The sequence below is a fragment of the Hemitrygon akajei genome, chromosome 31, assembly GCF_048418815.1.
Source record: "Hemitrygon akajei chromosome 31, sHemAka1.3, whole genome shotgun sequence".
In the NCBI taxonomy this organism is placed as follows: Eukaryota; Metazoa; Chordata; class Chondrichthyes; order Myliobatiformes; family Dasyatidae; genus Hemitrygon; species Hemitrygon akajei.
The window spans coordinates 5,382,585-5,410,542 of record NC_133154.1 but is presented as its reverse complement, the minus strand read 5'-3'; the positions used below and the strand labels follow the sequence as shown (position 1 = coordinate 5,410,542).

General features: G+C 44.6%; 1 protein-coding gene across 1 annotated transcript in view; it reads left to right on the top strand.

The window, feature by feature from the left end:
- Window positions 1-27,958, top strand: part of LOC140719416 (receptor-type tyrosine-protein phosphatase H-like) — a 62,489-nt gene that overhangs the window by 15,658 nt on the left and 18,873 nt on the right. The window contains exons 4-12 of the mRNA XM_073034061.1: window positions 107-385; window positions 2,645-2,923; window positions 3,980-4,252; window positions 8,522-8,615; window positions 14,969-15,022; window positions 19,697-19,769; window positions 20,172-20,262; window positions 23,941-24,017; window positions 26,765-26,899. Coding sequence (XP_072890162.1) covers window positions 107-385; window positions 2,645-2,923; window positions 3,980-4,252; window positions 8,522-8,615; window positions 14,969-15,022; window positions 19,697-19,769; window positions 20,172-20,262; window positions 23,941-24,017; window positions 26,765-26,899 — 1,355 coding nt within the window. The remainder of the gene's footprint in view (window positions 1-106; window positions 386-2,644; window positions 2,924-3,979; window positions 4,253-8,521; window positions 8,616-14,968; window positions 15,023-19,696; window positions 19,770-20,171; window positions 20,263-23,940; window positions 24,018-26,764; window positions 26,900-27,958) is intronic.

The following is a 27,958-nucleotide window of genomic DNA, read 5'->3' as shown; positions in this document are numbered from 1 at the left end:
GAGCCAAAGAATGGCACACACCTTGAAAAGGTCTCACTATCCAAGATTAATCAGGATGTAGGGTATCTCATACTAATCACCCATCCCTTGGCTTTTCTCTTGACAGATCCATCACCAGTCACTAAATTTAATGCAGTAAAGAGGACAACAAATTCATTAACAATTGAATGGATACAGCCAAATGATACAAGAGCCGATAACTATACCTACAGAATTACAGTCACTAATGTGATTAACAGTAGCAGTTCAATCCACAACACAAGAAAAGGCCAGACAAATTTCATAGCGACAGGCCTGGATCCTGGAGATCAGTACATGCTATCGGTGGAGTCAGTAACTCCAGAGGACACACTGAGCACTCCTGAGGAGCTGACAAACACCACAAGTAAGTAATTCTGTAAGGGTCTGCATCTGCTGCAGTGCTTCACTCAACAACAGTTCCAATCTCTGAACCAAGCTGGAATAATCCTCGCTGTGTGTCCTTGTTTACCACGCAGAGTTTTGTCAGTTCCGAACAAAAGTTACATTTTGGCCTCCATTTTGTGCAGGCAGAGGGAGCATAAATTATTAACCTTTCGAGGCCTGACTGCAATGTGCAATGATATCAGAAGGAACAGAACATGAAGGACTGGAACTCCAACACTCCCACACACTGGGAGTTTTGCCTATGTGAATCCTGAAGGCAATATATTGACCAATCGTATCACTGTCTGAGGCAGACAATAGCAATCCAAGGGCAGGCTGTTTGAGGGCACAAATCAACTAGAATTACAAGGGAGCCACAGCTCATCAAAATATTTATTGGCTGAGGCTTCAGTGAGAGCAATCAAAAGGCAGACTGGATTGGCATCAGGTGAGCATGGGTGGGGAAAGAGGCTCAACTCCTCACAATATGAATTTGGAAGATCAGGTGATGTTTTAAAAAGCTATACATTCATCTCAACTGATGCAGAAACCGCTGATGCATTTCATGCATTGGCATATTGTTTAGGTTAAATATCAATTAAAGTGCATAAGCTAGTCACGCAGATCCAGGAATGAACCGCGCATTGTGGAAATTAAAGCCATGCTTCTGAGGAATGAAATCCAGCTCATCTTCAATAGGCAGCATGTTGAAACAATTTGTAATAATGTTGAACAACCTTCTATGGGATTTATCTGTCCAGCACCTTCTGAATTGCTCCTTGAAATTCCAGCCATTGCTGTTATGCCATCATCCTTTTCTGCTTAACTTCGGCCAGCTTCTCTCTGATCCCTCTGTAAATCTCTTTACCTCACTGTAATCTTGGTATGTCTTATTTTAGCTCCTCCCTCTCATGCTTCAAGGTGAATTGTCTCATATTATGATTGCTGTCTCCTAGGGGTTCCTTTACCTTAAGCACCCTAAAGGTTCATTATGCAACACCCAGAGTATCTAGTGTTGATAGAAATCTCCAACAGTACAGCAGCCTCTCGGTACACCCTCTCCCCCAGGAAAGATTCCAGGAGCATTTAGTCATATTTATGCCAGATGATGTCAGATATTTCTGTCTAACTGTGAGGTCACTGAAATCGATTTAGGTGTTCTAAGACTGAGCTGCACATTGTGAAAATTAATGTTGCCCTTTTGAAGAAAGAAGTTTGGCTCAACTTCAATAAACAGAGTGATGGAACAAACTGCAAGACCCTTGCACAATTTGCAACAGATATTCAAATTCACATTGAGAATTAACGGAATGAAGAATATTGGGAATATTGAGATTCTATCCTGATGGCATGAAAATCAATTTCATCTTCCAGGAAAAGAAACTCCCCCTACCTTCCATCTTTTTCTATCCTCAATCTGGCCTCTCACCTCATCTCATCTGCCTATCACCTCCCCCTGGTGCCCCTCCTTCTTCCCTTTCTGCTACAGTCCACTCACCTCTGCTATTAGATTCCTTCTTCTCCAGAAATTTACCTTTCCCAACCATCTGGCTTCAACTATCACTTTCTAACTATCCCGCTTCCCCACTCCCCCACCTTTTCATTGGCATTGATGCACCATCAATAACTCTCGGAGATGTGAGGCAAGAGATAGGCTTTTATTAGCTGGAAGAGAGCACTATCAGCAGCAAGAGACCATCACACAACATCCTGGTGACTGAGGGAGGAGCAGTGCCTCCAATCGCCTTTATACAGGGGTCTGTGGGAGGAGCAACAGGAGCAGTCAGCAGGGGGGCGTGTCCAGACAGGTATATGTAGTTCACCACAGGCATCTTCCTCTTTCCTTTCTCCTCCAGAAGAAGGGTGTTGGCCCAAAATGTCGACTGTTTATTCATTTACATAGGCGCTGTCGGACTTGCTGAGTTCCTCCAGCATTTTACATGTGTCATTATTGGGACAGGTGTGTTAGGTCATAGACCTAAAATCCTCTGATATTCTCAAAGTCACCAGTTCAGTTCTCAAACAGTTCAGAAGTTCCACAGTACGCACTCTCCCACGGGAGAGACTACAGGTAATTTTTAATTATGTTTATGCCAGATGATGTCAGATATTTCTGCCTGACTGTGAGGCCAATGCTTATCCATACACAGAGCCAAAGTATAGTGCACACCTTGAAAACGTCTCACTATCCAAGAGCAATCAGCACTAATTAACCATCCCTTGTCTTTTCTCTTAACAGATCCATCACCAGTCAGTGGACTGTCTATGGTAAACAGGACAACAAATTCATTGACAATTGAATGGACAAAGCCATATGATACAAGAGCCTCTGACTATAGCTACAGAATTACAGTCTCTAATGTGATGAATAATAGCAGTCAGATCAAAAACACAAAAATAAATGAGACAATGTTCATAGTGACAGGTCTGGATCCTGGAGGTCAATACAATCTATCAGTGCAGTCAGTAACTCCAGAGGACACAGTGAGCTCTCCTGAGGAGGTGACAAGCACCACAAGTAAGTAAATCCTGAAAGGATCGTATTTATTTAGCCCATCAGCCCTACTGGGGTGTAGGCTGCCCACTGCAGCTCACCAGATTCCCCTGTCCTGGGCTAGACTTTCAAGTCATTCCCATGTTTAGCCCATCCTCCAGGATCCTTGCTCTCCCAGGGATGAGGACTCTGGAGCTTTGTAGCACTGGGAATTTTCAGAATTGGATTGCTAGCCCCCATGTGCACCTCTCTTCCTTTCACTCCATGGTGGAATTCAAAAGGACAGTCGCCTCAGTCAATTTCAGCTCCAATGCCTGAACCAGCCAGCGGTGGCGTACTCCTCACTGAACATTTAAAACACTTCAACTCTTTTCTGTACAGTTTTATGAGAAAATCAGCTGGTAGGTTGTTCCAAGCATCTTGGAGAACTTACCACAGTTCTTCTGCAGACTTTGGCTGTCTCGCTTGCTTCTGTCTCTCCAGTCGGACTCAATGATGTTCCGATCAAGGCTTTGTGGAGGCCATACCGGCTGAAACCATATAGAAAATCTAGGTTGGTCTAATTATCCTTGGGTAGTCACAGAAACAAAACAGAAAGGAAGATTTCCTGATGAACCATCTTGGCCCAAAACTTCAAATCTTTATTCCTCACACAGATGCTGCCTGACCTGCTGAGTTCCTCCAGCATTTTGCGTGTGTTGTTCTGGAATTCCAGCATCTGCAGAATCTCTTGTGTTTAAGATAGCCATGCGGTGTCTTGTTTATGTTCAGCCCTTTGAAAGACTTTTCCAATCAGTGCCATTCTCGTTTCTCCATAGTTGTGTGGGTTTCTCAGTTCCTGGTAATTCTGATCCCACCAGACTTTCAATGGGAAATAAGAGACAGATCTTTCTCCGTCCTCACCACTCTACCTGTCTCTATCTTTCTGTTATATTATTTTTCCTCAGTTTGATTTTGTGTTTTATTTTAACTGCACCTGCCTTTGCAGCCTCCCCCTGCCTTGCTGGCCAGTGTAAAGTTCACTTCAGTTTGTGTCACCAGCGAGAGAACTGAACTTAGGCTGTTCCATCCATTTTTCAGTTCCTGATACTATTTCCAACTTCCGCTGCGCTGGGAGCAGAGGATACACGATCAGGGTGGAGTGGAATGAACCAAAGGGCACGTTCACCAGTTTCAAAGCCATCGCATACAACGGTGACCGACTTTTGATTAATCGTACCATTGGGAAGGACGAGAATGCGCTGACGGTTGCTAATCTTCAGCCTGGATGCAAGTACACAATCAAAATCACCACGGTGAGCGGGCAAACGTACAGCAAGCAGGAGATCAAGGAATGCTGGACCAGCTCAGAGCGTGAGTATTCCAAATGCGAATTTTTCCTCCCCCGCTGTTACAGAAACATAGAAAATCTACAGCATATTACAGGTCCTTCAGCCCACAATGTTGTGCCTACTTTAGAAACTGCCTAGAATTTCTCTACCACATAGCTCTCTATTTTTCTAAGCTCCATGTACCTATCTAAGAGTCTATTAAAAGACCTTCACTGGCAGTGCATTCCACATACCCATCGCTCTGTGTGGAAAAAAATCACCTCTGACCCCCCCCCCCCCCCCAATACCTACTTCCCAGCACCTTAAAACTATGTCCCCTTGTGTTAGCCATTTCAGCCCTAGGAAAAAGCCTCTGACTATCCACACGATCAATGCCTTTCATCATCTTATACACCTCTATCAGGTCACCTCTCATCCTCCGTCACTCCAAGGAGAAAATGCCAAGTATGCTCAACCTATTCTCATAAGGCATGCTCCCCAATCCAGGCAACATCCCTGTAAATCTCCTCTGTGCTCTCTCTATAGTATCCACATCCTTCCTGTAGTGAGGTGACCAGAAGTGAGCACAGTGCTCCAAGTGGGGTCTGACCAGGGTCTTATACAGCTGTAACATTACCTCCCGGCTCTTGAACTCAGTCCCACGGTTGATGAAGGCCAACACACCATACGCCCTCTTAATAACACTGTCAACCTGCGCAGCAGCTTTGAGTGTCCTATGGACATGGATCCCAACATCTCGCTGGTCCTTCACACTGTCAGGAGTCTTACCGTTAATATCCTAATCATTGTCTTTGAACGGAGAGGCTAGATCAAAAGCTCACCTTACAAAGGTGGCAACTTTTCCTGATGGCTCAGTGAGTGAACCCATCACCTGCTGCTCAACAGTGCATCACCGCCATGCCTGCGCTTAACCAGAGATGACATCCAAATGCCTGCACTTCCTGCCAGTAGTCTGTTCATGATATCTTTGTTTGTTGACCCAAAGTCTCAGCAATCCATAGATGCTGTCTAGCTGCTATTTGATTTATACTTTAAAATTTTATTTTATTTAGAAATAACCCTTTGAACCATGTCACCCTAGCAGCCCCTAATTCTACCTTAGCCTAATTACAGGGCAATTTACAATAACCAATTAACCTACCAACCAGTTCATCTTTGGACTGTGGGAGGAAGCCAGAGCATTTGAAAAAAAACCATGTATTCCATGGGGAGAACGTACAGACTCCTTAAAGATTACTTTGGAATCGAACTCCAAACTTTGATGACCCGAGCTGTAATTGGATCACACTAACCACTACAGTATCGATTTCTGTTATATATCAGATCAATTTCAAAACTGAGGAGAAATTTGGATAGGGACATGGATGGGAGGGATATGGAGGGCTGTGGTCCTGGTGCGGGTCAATAGGACCAGGCGGAGTAGTTCTACATAGACTAGATGAGCAGAAGGGCCTCTTTCTGAGCTGTAGTGTTTTATAACTCCATGACTCTATAATGTAGATAATAGGACTTATTCCGTACAAATTAATTGCTCCATTTCATATATTGGACCCTTCTGAGAGATTGAGTTAGAATCAGAATCAGGTTTAACATCACTAGCATATGTCGTGAAAGTTATTGCTTTGTGCAGCAGTACATAAATTACAATAAGAAGTAAATATAAAAAAATAAATTAAATATGTAGTGCAAATAGAGAGAAAATATTACTCAGATAGTGTTCATAGATTCAATGTCCATTCAGAAATCTGATGATGGAGGGGAAGAAATCGTACAGCATGTGTCTTCAGGCTCCTGTATCTCCTCCCGGATGGTAGCAATGAGAAGAGGGCACGTCCTGGGTGATGGATGTCCTTAATGTTGGATGCTGCCTTTTTGAGGCATCGCCTTTTGAAGGTGTCCTGGATTTCTGATCCAGGGGTGTGATGTACTGAAGAGACAAGAAGTCATAGAAAGATACAGCATAGACAGAGACACATTGACCCAACGAGCCATCAGCCATCAAGTTTTACATTAACGCTGCACTCTTGTCCACATCCAAATCAAATCCTAATTCCAGTGCAATTATCATTCAACCATACATGAATACAGCCGAACGAAACAATGTTCCCCTGGGGCCAAGGTGCAAAACATACACAGCACAAGGTGCACACCACATTCAAGCTAGCGAGCACGCATACAGTCACGGAAAAAATTATACATAGATATCCAAATCAGCTCCTAGATTCTGACACTCACCTAGCACCAGAGGTTAGGATTGACTGTGGATCCCTGGAACTTTGAGGTAGTAGCTATGCATTGTGAATAAACTCTTCTCAGGCTTCCAGCCGGCTACAGGTATTGATTATAACCAGCATTTTGATGCCAAGCTCTGCCATCTTCTTATCCGATTATCGGTTATAATCGAGACCTGTACCTGGCTGGAAACCCAAGAAGAGTTTGTTTGTCCTGTACGCCGGGAAAGCACTAGATCCTTTTTCAGCTATGCGTTATTTATTTATTTTTGCTACTTACAGTAATTTTATATCTTATATTGTACAGTTGCTGCAAAACAATGTTATATCATGACATACACTCAGTGGCCACTTTATTAGGTACACCGGTACCCTTGCTTGTTAATGCAAATATGTAATCAACCAATCACGTGCTAGCAATTCGATGCATAAAAGCTTGCAGACATGGTCAAGAGGTACAGTTGTTGTTCAGACCAAACATCAGAATGGGGAAGGAATATGATCTAAGTGACTTTGAGTGTGGAATGATTGCTGGTACCAGTTGGGGTGGTATGAGCATATATGAAGTAGAAGTGGTAGAGGCAGGTTCGATATTGTCATTTTAAAAAAGTTGGATAGGTATAGGGACAGGAAAGGAATGGAGGGTTAAGGGTTGAGTGCAGGTCAGTGGGACTAGGTGAGAGTGAGCGTTCGGCACAGACTAGAAGGGCCAAGATGGCCTGTTTCTGTACTGTAATTGTTAAATGGCTATATGGTTATATGAAACTGCTGATCTCCTGGGATTTTCATGCACAACAGTCTCTAGAGTTTACAGAGAATGGTGTGAAAACAAAAAAACTCCAGTGAGCAGCAGTTCTGTTGGTGAAAACACCTTGTTAATGAGAGAGGTCAGAGGAGAATGGCCAGACTGGTTCAAGCTGACAGGAAGGTGACAGTAACTCAAATAGCCACACGTTACAACAGTGGTGTGCAGAAGAGCATCTCTGAATGCACAACACGTTGAACCTTGAAGCGGACGGGTTACAGCAGCAGAAGACCATGAACATACACTCAGTGGCCGTTTTATTAGGAACAAGGGGCACATAATAAAGCAGTCACGTATGTCAGTGATAATAAACCCCATTCTATTTCTGAATCTGATTCAGTCTAATAAATCAAAATATCAGAAACCTGGTATTGTAGTACAATTAGAGACACTGACTCACAGTAAAGGTGAATTTACTGTACAGGGGCAATGGAGAACTTCTTTGCAACAGCATCATGGGCAAGTACCAAAGGATTCAAAGTGAGTTTATCATCAAAGTACGTATGCAGTATACAGCCCTGAGATTCATCTTACCCATAGACAGCCATGAAACAAGGGAAGTCATGGAACCCAATCAAAGAAAAACATTAAATCACCCCCCCCATGTGAAAAAAAAACAAATCACAACTGTGTTCATTATCTACAAGCCACCCCGATTCAGTCGCCCAAAGATAGCAACAGAAAAAGAAACAACCAGAAACCAGAAAACACATCATAACGTGAACTATCATCGTTAAACTTTGCTCTGGCACCATCCTCCGACGGCATCGAGGGAGAGAGAGAGATCAATTAAGTGCAGCAGCCTTCCTCTGGCAGCAGCGAGTGAGAGGGAGAGGGAGAGAGAGGGAGAGAGGGAGAGGGAGAGGGAGGGAGAGGAGGAGAGAGAGAGAGAGAGAGAATGAGACAGTCACACACAGACACCTTTCTCTGGCAACACTCGCTCGCCTTCCGCACTCGCCTCGAAGTTTTCAATCTTCCTCAAAGCTTTAATCAGTGAGATCAGCAAGAAATGGAGTCGATCATGGCATAGCATCAGATGAGCAGTATTCACACGGGAAATATCTAAGTATAAAGTAAACATTTTTTCACAAGAAAGGGGGCTAGGCCACAGTAGTTAGATAACAGCAGCAGCAGTTATGGGGTGAGTGGGGTCTTTTATTGAACTGAAATAGCTGACTGGCTCACCCTTGTTTACCTGATAACATATCCCAAACTCCTTCCAGTGGGATAACCATGTATTTTTTTGTATTTACAGCCATTATCATAGGAGCGACTGTGGGCTCTCTGCTGGGTCTGATCCTAATTGGAGTATTACTGTTCTTTATCATCTATAGAGTCAGGTTTCGGAGGTAAGAGGACTTACTCAATGACGGTAATGAACGTGTACTGATGGAGATTTAAAGAAACTTGACGATGCCCAATCTGTCTCACCACTGATAGCAACCTTAACAGATGGAGAATTCTAATTGATATTGCTTCCTGCCCCTGGAGTCCTGCCTCACTCAAGTTATGCTGACTTTTCCCCCTCTTCATTCCAGTGCAAAAAAATTGAAGTATTTTCTCTCCAGTTATTTTTAGAAGAACATGGAATGATAAATCTTATCCATCCAGATAAGATTTTGCAAATGGATGATGTTTCGAGTTAATGTGGCAAATTTACTCTGAGTTATAAACACAAAGTACACTGCAGATGCTGGGGTCAAAGCAACACGTACAACAAGCTGGAGGAACTCAGCATCCATGGTTGCTGCCCGACCTGCTGAGTTCCTCCAGCTTGTTGTACGTGTTACTCTGAGTTATATCAATGGGGTGACACTATACCATAGTGGTTAGCACAACGCTTTACCGTGCCGGCAACCCAGGTTCAATTCCCACCGCTGCCTATAAGGAGTTTACACCTTCTCCCTGGGACCACATGGGTTTCCTCCAGGTGCTCCGGTTTCCTCCCACAGTCCAAAGGCGTACAAAGGCTAATTGGTCATTGTAAATTGTCCCAAGATTAGGTTAGGATTAAATTGGGGATTTCTCAACGGTGTGGCTTGTAGGACCGAGAGGGCCTACTCCACTTTGTATCTCAACAAAAGAATATCACGCCCATACAGGATCTCCTTTCTGATAGTCTATTGTTGCCAAATATTCAAAGTTCAAAATATCAAAGTACGTTTATTATCAAAGTACATATATGCCACCATATACAACTCTTGTTTTCTTGTGGGCATTCATGTAAATATAAGAAACACAATAGAATCAGTGAAGGACAGCACCCAAACAATCAGTATGCAAAAGACAACAAACTGTGCAAATACAAACAGGAATATTAATAATATTAATACTCATAATAATAATAGTTAATAAGACCATAAAATCATAAATTGTAGGAGCAGAATTAGGCCATTTGGTCCATCGAGTCTGCTTTGCCATTTCATCATGGCTGATCTATTTCCCAGATTTCCCAGATGTGAGAGAGGATAGCGAGAGGAAGAATAAAGGACAGGTGGGGACTACACGGTTCCGGAATATTAAGTGTGTAGTAGAGGAAGGTGGGGCGGAACAAGTGATAAGGAGGACTCATGTACAGAGGGATGGTCTGACGGAACATGGAGTTAAATGTGTTGAAAGAATAAGTAAATTTAGGAAGGACAACAAAATTCTAGGGGCGTATAGCCCGATAGGAGTTCGGGGAACTGGGTTAAGCACAATAGGCAGCGATTCAAACAGAGAGAGGAGAAATGGGCTAAAAATTCTGTATCTGAATGCACGAAGTGTCAGAAATAAGGCGGATGAGCTTGAAGCCCAGGTGCGAATGGGTAACTATGATGTTGTTGGGATAACGGAGACATGGCTGCAGGGGGATCAGACCTGGGAAATGAATGTACAAGGGTATACGTGCTATCGTAGGGACAGAAATGTGGACAGAGGAGGTGGGGTGGCCCTGTTGGTGAGGAATGAGATTCAGTCCTTTGCAAGGGGGGACACAGGATCAAGAGAAGTGGAGTCTGTGTGGATAGAATTGAGGAACAGTAAGGGCAAAAGGACCCAAATGGGTGTTGTCTACAGGCCACCAAACAGTAGCACGGATATTGGGTGCAAGTTGAATAGGGAGTTAACATTGGCATGTGGCAAAGGTAATGTCGCAGTAGTTTGGGGGATTTCAACATGCAGGTGAACTGGGAGAATCAGGTTGGTGCTGGACCACAGGATAGGGAGTTTGTAGAGTGCCTACGGGATGCATTCTTGGAACAGCTTGTACAAGAGCCGACCAGGGACAAAACTATTCTGGATTTAGTGTTATGTAATGAACAGGATTTGATAAGCGATCTCGCAGTAAAGGAGCCATTAGGAGGTACTGATCACAATATGATAGCTTTTATCTGCAATTTGAGAAGGATAAGGGCAGCTTGGAGGTGTCAGTGTTGCAGTTGAACAGGGGAAACTATGGAGCCATGAGGGAGGAGCTGGCCAAAGTTGACTGGACGGATAGCCTAGCAGAAAAGACAGTGGAACAGCAATGGCAGGTATTCTTGGGTAGTCAGAGATTGCATAGCATTAAAAAAAGGAAATATGACAGAGCTAAGGTGAGTGGGAGGACAGATGATTGGGAAGTGTTTAAGGAACAACAGAACTTAACTAAAAAGACAATACGGGGAGAAAAAATGAGGTACGAACACAAGCTAGCCAGGAATATAAAGGAAGATAGCAAAAGCTTTTTTAGGTATGTGAAGAGAAAGAAGATAGTTAAGAACAATGTTGGGCCCTTGAAGAATGAATTGGGTGAAATTGTTATGGGAAACAGAGAAATGGCAGAAGAATTTAATGAGTACTTTAGATCTGTTTTCACTAAGGAAGACACAAGCAATCTCCCAGATGTATGGATGGGCCAAGGACATAGGGTAACAGAGGAAATGAAACAGATTGACATTCGGAAGGAAACGGTGATGAGAAGACTGATGGGACTGAAGGCTGACAAATCCCCAGGTCCAGATGGTCTGCATCCTAGGGTACTAAAGGAGGTGGCCCTGGAAATTGCGGATGCATTGGTAATCATTTTCCAATGTTCCTTAGATTCAGGATCAGTCCCTGAGGATTGGAGAATGGCTAATGTTATCTCACTTTTTAAGAAAGGAGGGAGGGAGAAAACCGAGAACTATCGACCTGTCAGCCTGACATCGGTGGTGGGAAAGATGCTAGAGTCCATTATTAAGGATGAAATAGTGGTATATCTAGATAGCAGTGATAGGATTGGGCCGAGCCAGCATGGATTTACCAAGGGTAAATCATGCTTGACTAATCTGTTGGAGTTTTTCGAGGATGTAACCAGGAAGTTAGACGGGGGAGATCCAGTGGATGTAGTGTACCTCGATTTTCAGAAGGCATTTGATAAGGTCCCACATAGAAGATTGGTGGGTAAAATCAAAGCTCAGGGCATCGGGGGGAAGGCATTGACATGGATAGAAAACTGGTTGGCAGATAGAAAGCAAAGGGTAGCGGTGAATGGGTGTTTCTCGGAATGGCAGGTGGTGACTAGTGAGGTGCCACAGGGCTCGGTATTGGGACCACAGCTGTTTACGATTTACGTTAACGATTTGGATGAAGGCATAGAAAATAACATCAGCAAATTTGCTGATGATACTAAGCTGGGTGGCAGTGTGACATGTGATGAGGATGTTAGGAGAATTCAGGGTGACTTGGATAGGCTGGGTGAGTGGGCAGATACTTGGCAGATGGCGTTTAATGTGAATAAGTGTGAGGTTATCCACTTTGGGAGTAAGAACAGGAAGGCAGATTATTATCTGAACAGTATAGAGTTGGGTAAGGGAGAAATACAAAGAGATCTCGGAGTCCTTGTTCATCAGTCACTGAAGGTGAATGAGCAAGTGCAGCAGGCAGTGAAGAAGGCTAATGGAATGTTGGCCTTTATTACAAAGGGAATTGAGTACAAGAGCAAGGAAATCCTCTTGCATTTGTACAGAGCCCTGGTGAGACCACACCTGGAGTATTGTGTACAGTTTTGGTCTCCAGGGTTAAGGAAGGACAGCCTGGCTGTAGAGGAAGTGCAGCATAGATTCACGAGGTTAATTCCTGGGATGTCTGAACTGTTTTACCAGAGAGGTTAGAGAGACTAGGCTTGTACACACTGGAATTAAGGAGATTGAGAGGGGATCTGATTGCAACATACAAGATTATTAAGGGATTGGACAAGATAGAGGCAGGAAATATGTTCCAGATGCTGGGAGAGTCCAGTACCAGAGGGCATGGTTTGAGAATAAGGGGTAGGTCATTTAGGACAGAGTTAAGGAAAAACTTCTTCTCCCAGAGAGTTGTGGGGGTCTGGAATGCACTGCCTCGGAAGGTAGTGGAGGCCAATTCTCTGGATGCTTTCAAGAAGGAGCTAGATAGGTATCTTATGGATAGGGGAATCAAGGGATATGGGGACAAGGCAGGAAACGGGTATTGATAGTAATTGATCAGCCATGATCTCAAAATGGCAGTGCAGGCTCGAAGGGCCGAATGGTCTAATTCTGCACCTATTGTCTATTGTCTATAAGCCCACAAGAAAATGAATCTCAGGGTAATAGATGGTGACACATATGTACTTCCAAAGTTCAATGTGAGTTTATTATCAAATGGCTGTCACCATTTACAGCTCTGAGATTCATTTTCTTGCAGGCATACTCAATAAATCCATAGAATAAAAATCATAACCGAATCAATGAAAGACTGCACCAACTTGGGCGATCAACCAGAGTGCAAGAGACAACAAACTGTGCAAGTACAATAAATAAATAAATAAGCAAGCAATTAATATCAAGGATGTGAGATGACTTCATTGGTTGTGGGAAGAGTGCAGTGATGGGGCAAGTGAAGTTATCTCCTTTGGTTCAAGAGCCTGATGGTTGAGGGGTAATAACTGTTCCTGAACCTTGTCGTGTGGGACCTGTGGCTCCACATACAAGTGTGAAGTGAGTTTCCTTCTGTAACTGGTCCTTGCTTTCCCTGCCCTGGGAATGTTTGATGCTTCAGTATGAAGGGAAACTGGCCTGATTCTGCTCCTATGGTGTTATGGTCTGAGGGCCATGTACTTCAGCAACACTTTTTGTTGGGTCCTGCACCACATACTGATAATCCTGTGCTCACTCACCAGTATTTTGGCTAAGCAGACCCTCAATTTTAGTAAAATTATTTGGTTTCTACATCCTGTCTTGGGCCCATCACTTCCTGTTTCTATAATCCCCTCCAGCCTCCTGATTGATCAGGATCTGCACTCAGTGACCACTTTATTAGGAACACCCGTACACATGCTCGTTAAAGCAAATATCTTATCAGCTAATCACATGGCAGCACGTCAGTGCATAAAAGCATGCAGACGCGGTCAAGAGGTTCAGTTGTTGTTCAGACCAAACATCAGAATGGGGAAGAAGTGTGATTTAAGTGACTTTTACTGTGGAATGACTGTCGGTGCCAGATGGGGTAGTTTGAGAATCTGAGAAACTGCTACTCTCCTGGGATTTTCACACACAGCAGTCTCTCAGAGTTTACAGAGAATGGTGTGGAAAACAAAAAAGAAACATCCAGTGAGTGGTAGTTCTGTGGGTGAAAATGCCTCGTTACTGAGAGAGGACAGGGGAAAATAGCTGGAGTGGTTCAAGCTGACGGGAAGGTGACAGGCCCCCAGTCCTCGGGGTCGCGTTGCTGATGGCCGTTGGCAGGGCCGTCTTAATACGCTCGGCAGAGGATGGTGCTCGGAGAAGCTGTGCTGGAGGGGATGGTCGCTGGCTCGGAGGTTCGACGGACTCGGACTCCGCAGCGGTCAGGTCGCTTTCGGTGTGTGCTGCAACTGCGAGGCTGAGTCAGGTGGCGCCGTGGAAGTCCATAGCGGGGGTATTCCCTTCTGCCGCCAGCGTGGGATGGCAAGTCTGTCGGGACCCTTGGGACTTGTGGAAACTGTGGTGATTTCTTTTGAACTTATAGTCCTTTAACATCTTTGGACTATTTTTACTGTGCCCATGATCTGTTTTTTTTAATCAATTATGCTATTGTTTGCACAGTTATAACTATGTGGTTTTGTGCAGGTCTTGTAGCTTTAGTTTTTGGTCTTGTTTTGTCTGGTAGATTTGGAGCTCCTTTCCAGGGAACGCGCTATGACGGTAGCGCGATATTAATACGCAGCAGCCTCTCCGGACTCTGGATTGGGGATTGTCAAATGTTCTGTGGATTTTCTGGTGTAGTCTGTTTTGTCATATGCTTTTGTGATATCATTCTGGAGGAACGTTGTCTCATTTTTTAACTGCATTGCATTTGTGGTTTCTAAATGACAATAAACTGAATCTGAATAACAACATTACAACAGTGGTGTGCAGAAGAGCACCTCTGCGTGCACAACACATTGAACTTTGAAGTGGATGGGCTACAGCAGCAGAAGACCACGAACGTACACTTTGTGGCCTCTCTATTAGGTACAGGGGGTAGTAATAACACAGCGACTGAGTGTCTACACTCCCCTAAGCTTATCATCCATGAATCAATCTATGCCTCAAATTCTGGTATTTCTTCCTAAAACTCTCTACCTCTGTTTTTCTTTAGTCCTGTAGGACCCAATTTAACATGCCGATCAGCATCAATTTCTGTTGCAGAATGTCTTAAGAAATTTTAATATATTACCGATACAGAAATTGACATTAACAAGTCATTTTTATCATTACAGGAAGAAACCCGAGTCAGAATTTTTGGCAGAGATTGCCCTTTCTTCAGCATACAAGTAGGTGGATTTTTGTGTTCTTGACGACTTGGATTATGTCTCCCTCCCCTCCCCCCACCACTGTCTATGATACTGCAGCTGATGTCTCTCTGTCAGTGCCGGCTGTACTCTGAATTACATTGGCCTCTCCCTCTCTCTCTGATTTAATAGCATCTTGCCTGAAGCCCTGCACTGTTCAGGGCTGACTGTGGACATTGCTTTTTAATTGTTTATGTGATACACAAGTCAGGGCACAGCGATGTGGAGAGCAAGCTGCTTCCCGCGTAGCAGGCTCCCCCTCTCCACGGAGCTGATGAATCGAGAGGAACGGCAGAGACCGACCGATACATTCTCGTACTGGTGGCATTGCAGGGGTTGCCGGTCAGGGTAGGACTGCCTTAGGGACTCCAGCTCCAGACTTTTCCTTGAGGGTTGCCCCCCCCCATGAGTGGTTACAGCTGACAGGCAGAGGAGGTTTGAGGTAAGAGTTTTCCTTCTCCTAGATGAGCTGCCAGCAATGGCTGATGAGTCCCATCTGCCCAAAGCGACTGGTTTTCAGATGCCAGTAATCCTACTTTGCCCATTCTCCTGCCCGTAGAAACGGTTCCCGCAAGCTTAGTAGCTAAGCCATGGGTTAGCTAAACCACAGGCTATTATTATTACAAGTAGTGATGCACACCATTGGGAACATTCAATAGTAGTAGGAGCTATTCGCTACTGCCTTCCCTAACTATAACAACCTTACACGACCACACAGCTGGTACCTTGCATTCCGATATTGCACCAAGCAGTGGTATAATGCCCCAGTGATATGCATGGGAGGCTGGTGGGACAACCAATCCTGGAAAGCTTGTGTTTACAAGAAGAGTGGAGAAAAAGGAACTTCAGGATCTCATCTAAAGACCTGTAAGAATAATAAAGATTAAATTTACTTGTCGCATGAGGCAGCCCGCAGTTGTCGCCACGTTTCCAACACCTGTCTTGCAATGACTCACCCGTTAGTCATAAACACAAGAGTTTCTGCAGATGCTGGAAATCCAAAGCAACGCGCTCAAAATACTGGAGGAACGCAGCTGCTTAGGTAGCACCTGTAGAACTGAATAAACACTTGACATTTCAGGCCAAGACCCTTCAAGTCTGAAAAAGATAAAGGGAATATACCAGAATAAAAAAGGTGGGGGGGGGGGTAAAGGAGGAAAGCTAGAAGGTGATGTAGGCCCAGGTGGGCGCAAACTGCGAAGGGCTGGAGAGGAAACATAGAAAACCTACAGCACAATACAGGCCTTTCGGCCCACAATGTTGTGCCAAACATGTCCCTACCTTAGAAATTACTAGGCTTACCCATAGCCCTCTATTTTACTAAGCTCCATGTACCTATCCAAAAGTCTCTTAAAAGACCCTATCATATCCGCCTCCACCACCATTGCCGGCAGCACATTCCACGCACTCACCACTCTCTGAGTAAAAAACTTACCCCTGACATCTCCTCTGTACCTACTCCCCAGCACCTTAAACCTGTGTCCTCTTGTGGCAAACATTTCAGCCCCGGGAAAAAGCCTCTGACTATCCACACGATCAATGCCTCTCATCATCTTGGACACCTCTGTCAGGTCACCTCTCATCCTCCTTCGCTCCAAGGAGAAAAGGCCGAGTTCACTGAACCTATTCTCATAAGGCATGCTCCCCATTCAGGCAACATCCTTGTAAATCTCCTCTGCACCCTTTCTATGGTTTCCACATCCTTCCTGTAGTGAGGCGACCAGAACTGAGCACAGTACTCCAAGTGGGGTCTGACCAGGGTCCTATATAGCTGCAACATTACCTCTCGACTCCTAAGTTCAATTCCACTTTTTTTTTAAATAAAAAAAATTATCATCTTATTTCTGGTGATGGGGTGGCAAGTAAGGATGAGAGGGAGGAAACTGGTAGGAGAGGAGAGTGGACCATAGGAGAAAGGGAAGGGGGAGACCCAGCTGGCAGGTGAGAAGAGGCGAGAGGCCAGAATGGGGAAATAGAAGAAGAGGGGAGGCATAGGGAATTTTTTTTCCTTAGAAGTGGAAATCAATATTTGTGCCATCAGGTTAGAAGCTACACAGACAGAATATGAGGTGTTGCCCCTCCACACTGAGGGTGGCCTCATCTTGGCACAAGAAGAGGCTACGGACCAACATGTCAGAACGGGAATGAGAATTGGAATTAAATTCAGACACGAGGAAATCTGCAGATGCTGGAAATTCAAACAACAACACACACAAAATGCTGGTAGAACACAGCAGGCCAGGCAGCATCTATAGGGAGAAGTGCTGTTGACGTTTCGGGCTGAGACCCTTCGTCAGGACTAAACTGAAAGGAAAGATAGCAAGAGATTTGAAAGTAGTGGGGGGAGGGGAAAATGCGAAAGGATAGGAGAAGACTGGAGGGGGTGCGGTGAAGCTGAGAGCCAGAAAGGTGACTGACAAAAGGGATACAGATCATGGGACGGGAGGCCTAGGGAGAAAGAAAGGGGGAGGGGAGCACCAGAGGGAGATGGAGAACAGGCAGAGTGATGGGCAGAAAGAGAGGGGAAAAAAGGAGGGGGAAAAAACTAAATAAATCAGGGATGGGGTAAGAAGGAGAGGAGGGGCATTAACAGAAGTTAGAGAAGTCAATGTTCATGCCATCAGGTTGGAGGCTACCCAGCCAGTATAGAAGGTGTTGTTCCTCCAACCTGAGTATAGCTTCATCTCAACAGTAGGCGAGGCCATGGATAGACATATCAGAATGGGAATGGGACGTGGAATTGAAATGTGTGGCCACTGGGAGATCCTGCTTTCTCTGGCGGACCGAGCGTAGGTGTTCACAGACCCCCAAGTCTTCTAGAATGTGGGAGGAAACTGGAGCACCTGGTGGAAACCCATGCAGCCATGGGGAGAATATACAAATATGCTACCTCTGTTCTACCAAGCTGCCCCTTGCATGGGATTCATATATTCTGTGGAACAGTAAAGATCTCTCAGTCATATTTGCACAAGATATAGCTCCAACAGAAAGGTATCATGTCAGTAATCTAAACTCATGAGTTTAAAACTCATCACAGTACCACAGAAAATTACGCTGAAATTGATTATAGAAACTTTATTCGTTCCTTTCGACATTGGACCTGGTCTGACCTCCACCCGATTCAACCATTGTCCTGTGAGATGGCAATGAAAAAAAGGAAAAAGCTCCATTATTGTTCAGGCAACAAGTGGTTGCATCGTCCATACCTGCAGATATGACATTGGAGTAGCATTTGGCCCTTGAGTCTGCTCTGCCATTCCATCATGTCTGGAAAGACAAGAGCAAGGTCTTGTACTTTGGTAGGACCAGCCAGGGTAGGACTTGCCCAGTGAATGGTAGGGCACTGAGGAGTGTGGTGGAACAAAGCTCTCTGGGAATACAGGTCCATAATTCATTGGAAGTGGCGTCACAGGTAGATAGGGCCATAAAGAAAGCTTTTGGCCTAATTTGTGGTCAGGACTTAAGAACTTTTTAAAAGCTATTATTAATGCTTTTTGAGATAGTGATTTAGATGCATATCATATTTTTTACTGAGTTAAGTATTGTATGTAATTAGTTTTGCTACAACAAGTGTATGGGACATTGGAAAAAAGTTGAATTTCCCCATGGGGATGAATAAAGTATCTATCTATCTATCTAATTTGGAGTACTGTGCGTAGTTTTAGTCATAAACCCACAAGAAAGATGCAAATAAGGTTGAAAGAGTACAGAGAAAATTTACAAGAATGTTCCCTGGTCTGGAAGATCTGAGTTATGAGGAAAGATTGAATAGGTTAGGACTTTACAATAGAATATTGAGAGGAAATTTGATAGAGGGATACAAAATTATGAGGGGCAAATACAAGCAGGCTTTTTCCACTGAATATTGGGTGAGACTACAACCATAGGTCATGGTTTAAGGGTGAAAGGTGACAAGTTTAAGGGGAACATGAGGGGAAATTTCACTCAGAGGTCATGTGAGTGTGGAACGAGCTGCCAGCACAAGTGGTGCATGTGAGCTCGATTTCAAAGTTTAAGAGAAGTTTGTATAGGTGCATGGGTGGTTGAGGTATGGAGGGCTATGGTCATGGTGCAGTTTGATGGGAGGTAAGCAGTTTAAATGGTTCAGCACAGACTAGATGGGCTGAAGGGCCTGTTTTCTGTGGTGTACTTTTCTATGACTCTAATAATGCGAAATAGATAGGTAAATAAATTGCTAAATAACCAACAAAACAAACACATACCTGTGGTAGGTTCATTCATCAGGATCCTGGCCCAAAACGCCAACTCTTTCCATAGATGCCATCTGACCTGCTGAATTCCTCCAGCATTTTGTGTGTGTTGCTTTGGATTTCCAGCATCTGCAGAAATTCTTGAGTTCATGTTTAAGGGATGAGTCACTGCAAGACAGTCCCACTGCCCTTCACAACAAGGCCAAAGGCCTTCTGATGGGAGCAAAGAAAGAATGCATGGCCTTGGTCTTTTATTTCTCCTGAAAGATGAGCGAGAAGACTAAGACTCCTCTAATATTGCAGAACTTGATCAAGGTAGCACTGAAGCATAAGCCTAGAGTTTCGTGTTAGGTCTGCAATGCAGAACCTAATGAGTCAGCACTAGCTGAGTTAGAGTGAACATCTGAATCGAATAAAGTCACCTACGCTTTGTTTTGCTCCTTAGGCCCATTCCTGTGAGTGAATACAAGAGCTACGTGCAGCGCAACAAAATTTCTGGCTTTTCTGAAGAATATCAGGTGCGTATGTTCTGTTGAAATACTCACTTCGAACTCCTGAGAACTTGCTTAACTAGATAGTGCAGAGCATTGTCAAAAGCAGGTGATGCACACATTGTACAAGTGAACGAAAACTATGGTGGTCCTTGATGAAGTCCTGACGAATGGTCTCGGCCTGAAATGTCAACTGTTTACTCTTTATGCCTGACATGCTGAGATCCTCCAGCATTTTGTGTGCGTCGGAGGGATTTCCAGCATCTATAGATTCTGTCATCTAAGGACCATGGTGGGCAGGGACCCAGCATTGCACTACAAATGAATGTGCTGCCCGAGGACGGCCCTTCCCTATCTTTTTAGTACGAGCTCATCCAAGCACTGGACTTCTTTTTGCAACCCCAAACAATTCCTATCAATTCATTGCAGAGTCTGGAGAGAGTGGGTACTGACCAGTCAAAGAAAGCTTCCAAACTTGCGAGCAATGCAGTGAAGAATCGATATATGAACATCTTCCCATGTAAGTACAAAGCTTGGCATTTACGAATTAACCCTGAAGGACCTCAGTAATAGTGCTTTACCTTCCGTCACTCACTTCCCTCCAGTTCTCTTGACAATGTTGCCTCTGGATTACACAGGATCCATACTACAGAAACAGGCTACTCGGCCCATTTGTTCCATGCTAATATGCTTATACTACACTCAAATCTTGCCCTATTTTTTCACCATCAAAATCTATCAATTTAACTTAACCACTTTGAAAACTCAAAAACTTCTACAAGTGTACCATGGAGAGCATTCTGACTGGCTGCATCACTGTCTGGAGTGGGGTGGTGGGGAGGTGGGGGAGGGGGCTACTGCACAGGTTCGAAAAAAGCTGCAGAAAATTGTAAAATTAGATGGCTCCATCATGGGTACTAACCTCCATAGTGTCCAAAAACATCTTCAAGGAGCGGTGTCTCAGAAAGGCCCCAGGACTCATTGTTGCCATCAGGAAGGAGGTACAGAAGCCTGAAGGCACACACTCAGTGATTCAAAAACAGCTTCTTCCTCTCTGCCATCCGATTTCTAAATGAACATTGGACCCATGAACACTACTTCACTTTTTTATTTCTGATTTTGCACTATTTTTAATTTAACTATTAAAAAAATATATATATGCACTTACTGTAATGTATTTATTTTTTCTCTATATTATCATGTATTGCATCACACTGCAGCTCCAAAGACAACAAATTTCACAACATATGCCAGAGATATTAAACCTGATTCTGAATCTGATTCTCCCTTGCCCCCTTACTAATTACCATACTAAATAATACATACTAATTACCTTAGCATTTGCATGTTGGTCATTTGTCTTTGTGTGTAGGTTTTCATTGATTCTATTGCATTTTTTGTTCTACTGTGAATGCCCACAAGAAGATGAATCTCAGGTGACATATATGGACTTTGATGATAAATTTACTTTTAACTTTAAACTTGACTTCTCCCAGTGGAAGCAACTTCTCACTACCCATTGAACAAGAAGCTCTTTTCTGAGCTCCCAATTGGATTCTTGGAGTCTGCGTTATACTGATGGTGCTTTGAAATCCATGCTGACTATTTGATAGACACATAGTGGCAACATTGAGGTGTTAATTGGTCCGTGTTCGATGTTCTATTAAATCCTAGCTCGGGCCCTTGGAAAACCCCCCAGCAATGGTAGAGTAGAAACAGGTTTAATATCAACAGTTGTGAAATTTGTTAACTTTGCAGTACAGTAGTAGTACAATGCAATACATCATAATATAGGGGAAAAAACAGTGAATTACAGTAATTATATACAGTATGTATTAAATAGCTGGCCACACACGGAAACTGAACTCCCTTCGGACTCGGGCTGAACTACAGAGGTCGGAAAGGAGGTCTAGCCCCTGCAAGAGTAGTATGCAGGCCTACTGACATTTGGACATGCCCTGCTGCTCGTGAGCCAGATCCCCAGCTATGGATAAATAGCCCCACTGCCTTGCGGGAAGCCTCTGGAGAGGTGAAGGCTATGCAAGTAAACCCAGACAGCAAATCAGGAGTGGAGCCCCTAAGGACGTCACTGAACATCCTCCCGGCAGCTCCTGCAGCCAAGCTGGTGCCAAACGTTTTGCTTCATAAGCTTTCCTTGGACTACAGTGGTGAGGCCGAGAGGGGGATCTTGACAACTGGGCATCTCAGGATCTCCATACCTTCCGCCCAGACTTGTGATGACGATGATCATCACCCATTGTCCTTCCAGACAGACGAATGCCAACCACCGCCACAACCAAAGTAAATAGGTAGTGCAAAAAATAGAATTTTTAAAAAAAGTAGTGAGGTAGTGTTCATGGGTTCAATGTCCATTCAGAAATCGGATGGCAGAGGGGAAGAAGCTGATCCTGAGTTGTTGAGTGTGTGCCTTCAGGCTTCTGTACCTCCTCCCTGATGGTGGCAATGAGAACAAAGCATGACCTGGGTAATGGGGTTCCTTAATGATGGATGCTGTCTTTTTGAGGCATCGCTCTTTGAAGATATCCAGAACACTAAGGAGGCTAGTGCCCATGATGGAGCCGACCAATTTTACAACTCTCTGCAGCTTACTTCGATCCTGTGCAGTACCCTCCTCTGCCGCACCATTGGTCGTCTGGATAATTCCCAGCACAGTTTGAATGGGGTAGGCTCAATGGTTATTACTCTGGACCTGGTACTGTAATACATTCTCAGTCTAGACCTAAAATGATAACCAAGTCTCTGCTTAGACTGCTCCCAGAGGAACGCGAGACTGAATTATCACTTTAGGTACAAACTGACTGTCACACTGTTCATCGTAATATTTAAAAAGTATTACAACACTGGGTCCAGAGTAACAACCATTGAGCCTACCCCATTCTGTAGGTCTGCAAGAAAGGTCACCATACATTTACCAAAAATGAGACCTGAACTCCCCTAATGATTAACCTATAGGGAAAAAAATTACAAAAACTGGTTTTACAGGGTTATTTAAATGAAGATTCTAAAAGAGGCAAATGAATAAAAGTGGACAGTGAGAAACATACATCAGGTAATTTCTCCCCCTTCCCTCTTCTCTCCTCTTCCATTCACCACTCTGGCAGCCCTCTCCTCACCTGCCTCTCACCTCACTCCGATGCTGCAATGAAACCCAGTTTCCCTCAGGATCAATAAAGTATGTCTGTCTTTCCCTTTCTCCCAAGGTCCATTTTCCTCTCCTATTAAATTCCTTTCTCTTCAGCCCTTTACCGTTTCCACCTCTCACTTCCCAGCTTCTCACTTCACCCTCCCCTCCCCGTCCAGCTACCTTCCCCTTCACCTGGCTTCACCCAGCACCTACCAGCCTATGCTCCTTCCACCTCCTCCATCTTATTCTGGCTTCCTTTCCCGCTCCTGATGATGCCAGGAATGTCGACTCTTTACTTCTGTCCACAGATGCTGAGTTCCTCCACCATTTTGTGTGTGCTGCTCTGTGGTATTTAAGTTCCCACTTCTGTTTGGATGGTAGCCGGGTAGAAGAAATAAGGAGAATGAGGGTGGATTAAAGGACCAAATGATCTACCAGTGTTTGTCAGTACTAATGCATCTATTGAAGAAGTTACCGTTGCCAGGTTACATGGGAAAGTTCCTTCCTCATTGGTGCTCAAGATGGCTTCTTATTCCAGTGAATAAGCTGGCTGGTGGTGTAGTGGCATCAGCAACCGCCTTCGAGGCGAGTGGTCCCCGGTTCAAATCCAGCCAGCTCCTTGCACACTTTCCATCTGTGCTGGGTTGAGAGTCGAGCTAGAAACTCGGCCTCAAAAAAACAGACAAATGCTAAAGAAATGACAAGGTTTCTGCCCAATGCACCACAATTCCAGGGAAGACAAAGGGCGGTGAATTTGTGGAATTTGTTGCTATGTGCCACTGGGGAGGCCAGGTCATTGGGTGTATTTAAGGCGAAGGATTGATAGATTCTTGATTGGACATGACATCAAAGGTTACGGGGAGAAGGCCGAGAACTGGGGTTGAGAAGGAGCGGGGGAAAAAAAGGATCAGCCATGATTGAATGGTGGAGCCATGATTGAATCGATGGGCCAAATGGCCTAATTCTGCTCCTATGTCTTATGGTGTCTTATGGATACAAGAGACTGCATTTACTGTGTGCTGCTCATTCCAATGACACTGTTTTCTCTTTCAGACGATGCTACCAGAGTTAAACTTAGACGACAGCCTGGTAGCAGCTCTTCCGATTACATCAATGCAAGTTACATGCCTGTGAGTTTCACACACAGACCTATGCAAACCCTCGTCCGAAACATTGAAAACAGTTAGTGAATGTAGAGAGGATGTTTCATATAGTGGGAGAGTCTAGGACCAGAGAGCACACCCTCAGAATATAACAACATCTCGTTAGAACAGAAATGAGGAGGAATTTTTCTAGCTAGAGGATGGTGTATCTGTGAAATTCAAAGTTTAGTTAACCTATATACACACACACACTAGATCCCTCAAGTATCACTGAAATATTAAATACATAACATATGGGTTCTGCGATTACCTTTGTCAGTTGTCCAATCTGTGAATTGTAATGACTGAGGAGAGAGGGGTTGAATCCCTTTGGATCTCCCTGTTCTTGAAAGTAATCAAGAATTACCTCCTTATTTGTTACTGTTCCTCATTTAGGGTGAGGGCAACATTTATTACTCATTTTACCCTCCCATGAGAAGGTAATAAGGAAAAAGAAACTCGAGAATTAGTCACGAGGGTGTGGAATCGGGTCACATATTTGTCAGATTAGATAAGGCTGGCAGACTTTTCTTTCCTTCCTTCCTTGTTTCATATCGGGATGTCAGGATCCGAAATGAGAGCTGATTTCACTCGCACTCCGCGATGGTCACTCCTCTCTCCATGGGGCTGAGGCTATGAACACTGCCCTGTCTGCTGTGTTCTGTGCCCACTAATATGATGAACCAGTAAGCGAGGCTTTGGGCCTACTCCAGGCCGCTTTGGGTTTGAATCTGAGGACTCAATTTGGTTTGGAATGCAAACAAGAGAAAATCTGCAGATACTGGAAATCTGAGCAACATAGACAAAATGCTGGAGGAATTCACTATTTCCCATCCCCTTGTCCCTCTCTCATGTTATCTCCTAGTCCACCCAGGGGTGTTCCTGCACACTGCCACCCCCCCCCCCCCCACTTTCTTCTTTCTTCCATGGCCTTCTGTCCCTTTCACCAATCAACTTTCTAGCTCTTTGCTTCATCCCTCCCCCTCCAAGTTTCACCTGTTGCCTGGTGTCTTTCTCTCCCACCCCCCCCCCCCCACCTTTCAAATCTACTCCTCATCTTTTTGTTCTCCAGTCCTTCCTCCATCTCTGTCCCTGGTCATATGCCATCACATACAGATAAAGAAGGATTCTGAAACAAATTTTTTTTGACCAGCCAGGATCGTTAGCCCTGGAACACTCTTAACCTGGCCTCTACCCTTTGACCTGTTTGGCACGGGTGACTCCACCAAGAGATAAAGCATAAAGTCTAGACCAGCCAACATGGTTATCTGAGTAATTGAACACAGAACATACAACATCACAGCACATCACAGGCCCTTCTGCCCACAATGTTGTGCCGACCCTCAAACCCTGCCTCCCACATAACCCCCCACCTTAAATTCCTCCATATACCTTTCTAATAGTCTTTTAAACTTCACTAGTGTATCTGCCTCCACCACTGACTCAGGCAGTGCATTCCACACACCAACCACTCTGAGTGAAAAACCTTCCTCTAATATCCCCCTTGAACTTCCCTCCCCTTACCTTAAAGCCATGTCCTCTTGTGCTGAGCAGTGGTGCCCTGGGGAAGAGGCGCTGGCTGTCCACTCTGTCTATTCCTCTTAATATCTTGTACACCTCTATCATATCTCCTCTCATCCTCCTTCTCTCCAAAGAGTAAAGCCCTAGCTCCCTTAATCTCTGATCATAATCCATACTCTCTAAACCAGGCAGCATCCTGGTAAATCTCCTCTGTACCCTTTCCAATGCTTCCACATCCTTCCTATAGTGAGGCGACCGGAACTGGACACAGTAGACACACAAGCCTCCAAATCACAACAGGGTTGTGGTCCTCTTAGAGGAGGAGTACCTGGTACACCCCACATCTGCCCTCACCCCATCATCCCACTTTCATAACAGGGATAGGGCTCCCCTTGTCTTCTCCTACCACCCCCACGAACCTCCATAATGTCCATCATCTTCAACAGGATCCTATTACAAAGGCACATCTTTCCCTCCCCTGTCAAGTGCTACGCCTCCTCTCTTGCCATTCAATCTTTCTGGTTCAGGCAACACCTCACCTGTGTGTCTGTTGCTCTCTGTTGCATCGATTGCTCTCAGTGTCCTCTGCAAAGGTGAGACCCAACACAGATTAGGGACCACCTCAACTGGCCTCTTTTAATCTTAGGGAATCCTGCCCTTTACATCTTCCAGCTATCCTCTCCCAGCCTCATTCCCTCTTCATTACCTACTCTATTTCCCCCTCACCTGGTTTCACCTATGACCTGCTATCTTGTACCCCTCTCACCCACCCCCTTTATTCTGGCTTCTTCCCTCTTCCTTTCCAATGATGAAGGATCTCAGCCCCAAACATCAGCTCTTTATTCCTCTTCATAGATGCTACCCGACCTGCTGTTCCTCCAGTGTTTTGTGTGAGCTGCTCAAGATTTCCAGCATCTGCAAAATCTCTTGTGTTTTTGCCTGCTACAAGATCATATTCAGAGGAAACTATACCTATAAACTTAGCCTCACACCTGGATGCCCAAATGTATCAGCTCTGCTTTAGCATCTTAGGGCGAATGATTGGAGAATTTACTGGGAGGTCTTTGGGTTTTAGTTGAGTAGAACTCTACCAGACTCCATCTTTTTACTCCACCCCTTCCCTTCTCATCGCCAGCCAGGAGGGCATCTCACACCTCAGGTTTTTCTTTTACTTCTGTTGGCTTCTTCAGAGTTCTCCTTCTGGTTTCTTGTAGGGTTACAATCGCGAAAAGGCGTTCATTGCTACACAGGGACCCCTGCCGAATACAGTGGTAGACTTCTGGCGCATGATTTGGGAGCAGAAGTCAGAGGTCATTGTGATGCTGACCAAATGTGCGGAGCAAAATCAGGTGAGTCCCGAATTTTTATTTATTCTCTGTTATTTGGAGACACATCACAGCAAAATCCCTTCCCATCCTTCAAGCTGCGTCGCCAACAACCACCGATCTAAACCTAACCTAATCATGGGTCAATTTACAATGACCAATTAACCTACCTCCTACATCTTTGGACAGTGGGAGGAAACTGGAGCTCCCAGAGGAAACCTCATGCATTGCATGAGGAGGGCATACAGAGACTCCTTACAGAGGATGTCAGGATTGAACTCAACACTCCGATGCCCATGGCACTAATAGCATTGTGTGTCAACTACTGTTCAGTTAGGTCTTCTAGTATACAGCAATAAATTCAGAGCGAATCAAATTATATGCACATTTATTATTTGCAAGAAAAGATCTACCTCCATTAGGTCATTGGAAAGTAGCTTCAATCTTCTCCCTCAAAACAAGCCATTTTTTAAATTTTATAGAGACCATAATTCATCACCTTCATGTCTTTGAGGTTGTTCCATTCCATAATGGCATTCCCTCCTTATCTGCATCTTTGGCATCTGTTCCTTAATCCATCTTTAGGCTGCTGTGGGGGGGGGGAGGGCTTCTTCCCCCTGCTCCCCATGACAGCTGTGTCGTGCCTTTCTCTGTTATCAAAATACTCCCTGCTATAAACTCACCCCTACTATAAAACCCACAGACTCCTTGGAGGCCTCCATTCAAACCAGCAAATCAGGAGCCTCTTCGAGAGGGTGTGCGTATGAAGAACATCTCCATAGCCCGTTACGCCACCGTGTTCAGGGCAGCAATGAAGGTCCTCCATCTCTGATGGTGTTCAGGGCTTCCTTCATCATGCCAGTAGCTCGGTTTTCACTACTATCAGTCTTGCAAGTCCTGGGTGGAGACTCAGGAATACCATCACTCAGATGTGGAAGGAATACTCATTGCTGTTTCCTTAACAGTTTTTTTTTTGCACCAGTCAGGATTGTTAGCCCCAAGCTGAATCCCGAACCTGGAGGACCAGTGGACCACTCTTAGTCTGGCCTCTGCCCTTTGACCTGTTTGATATGGGTGACCTTA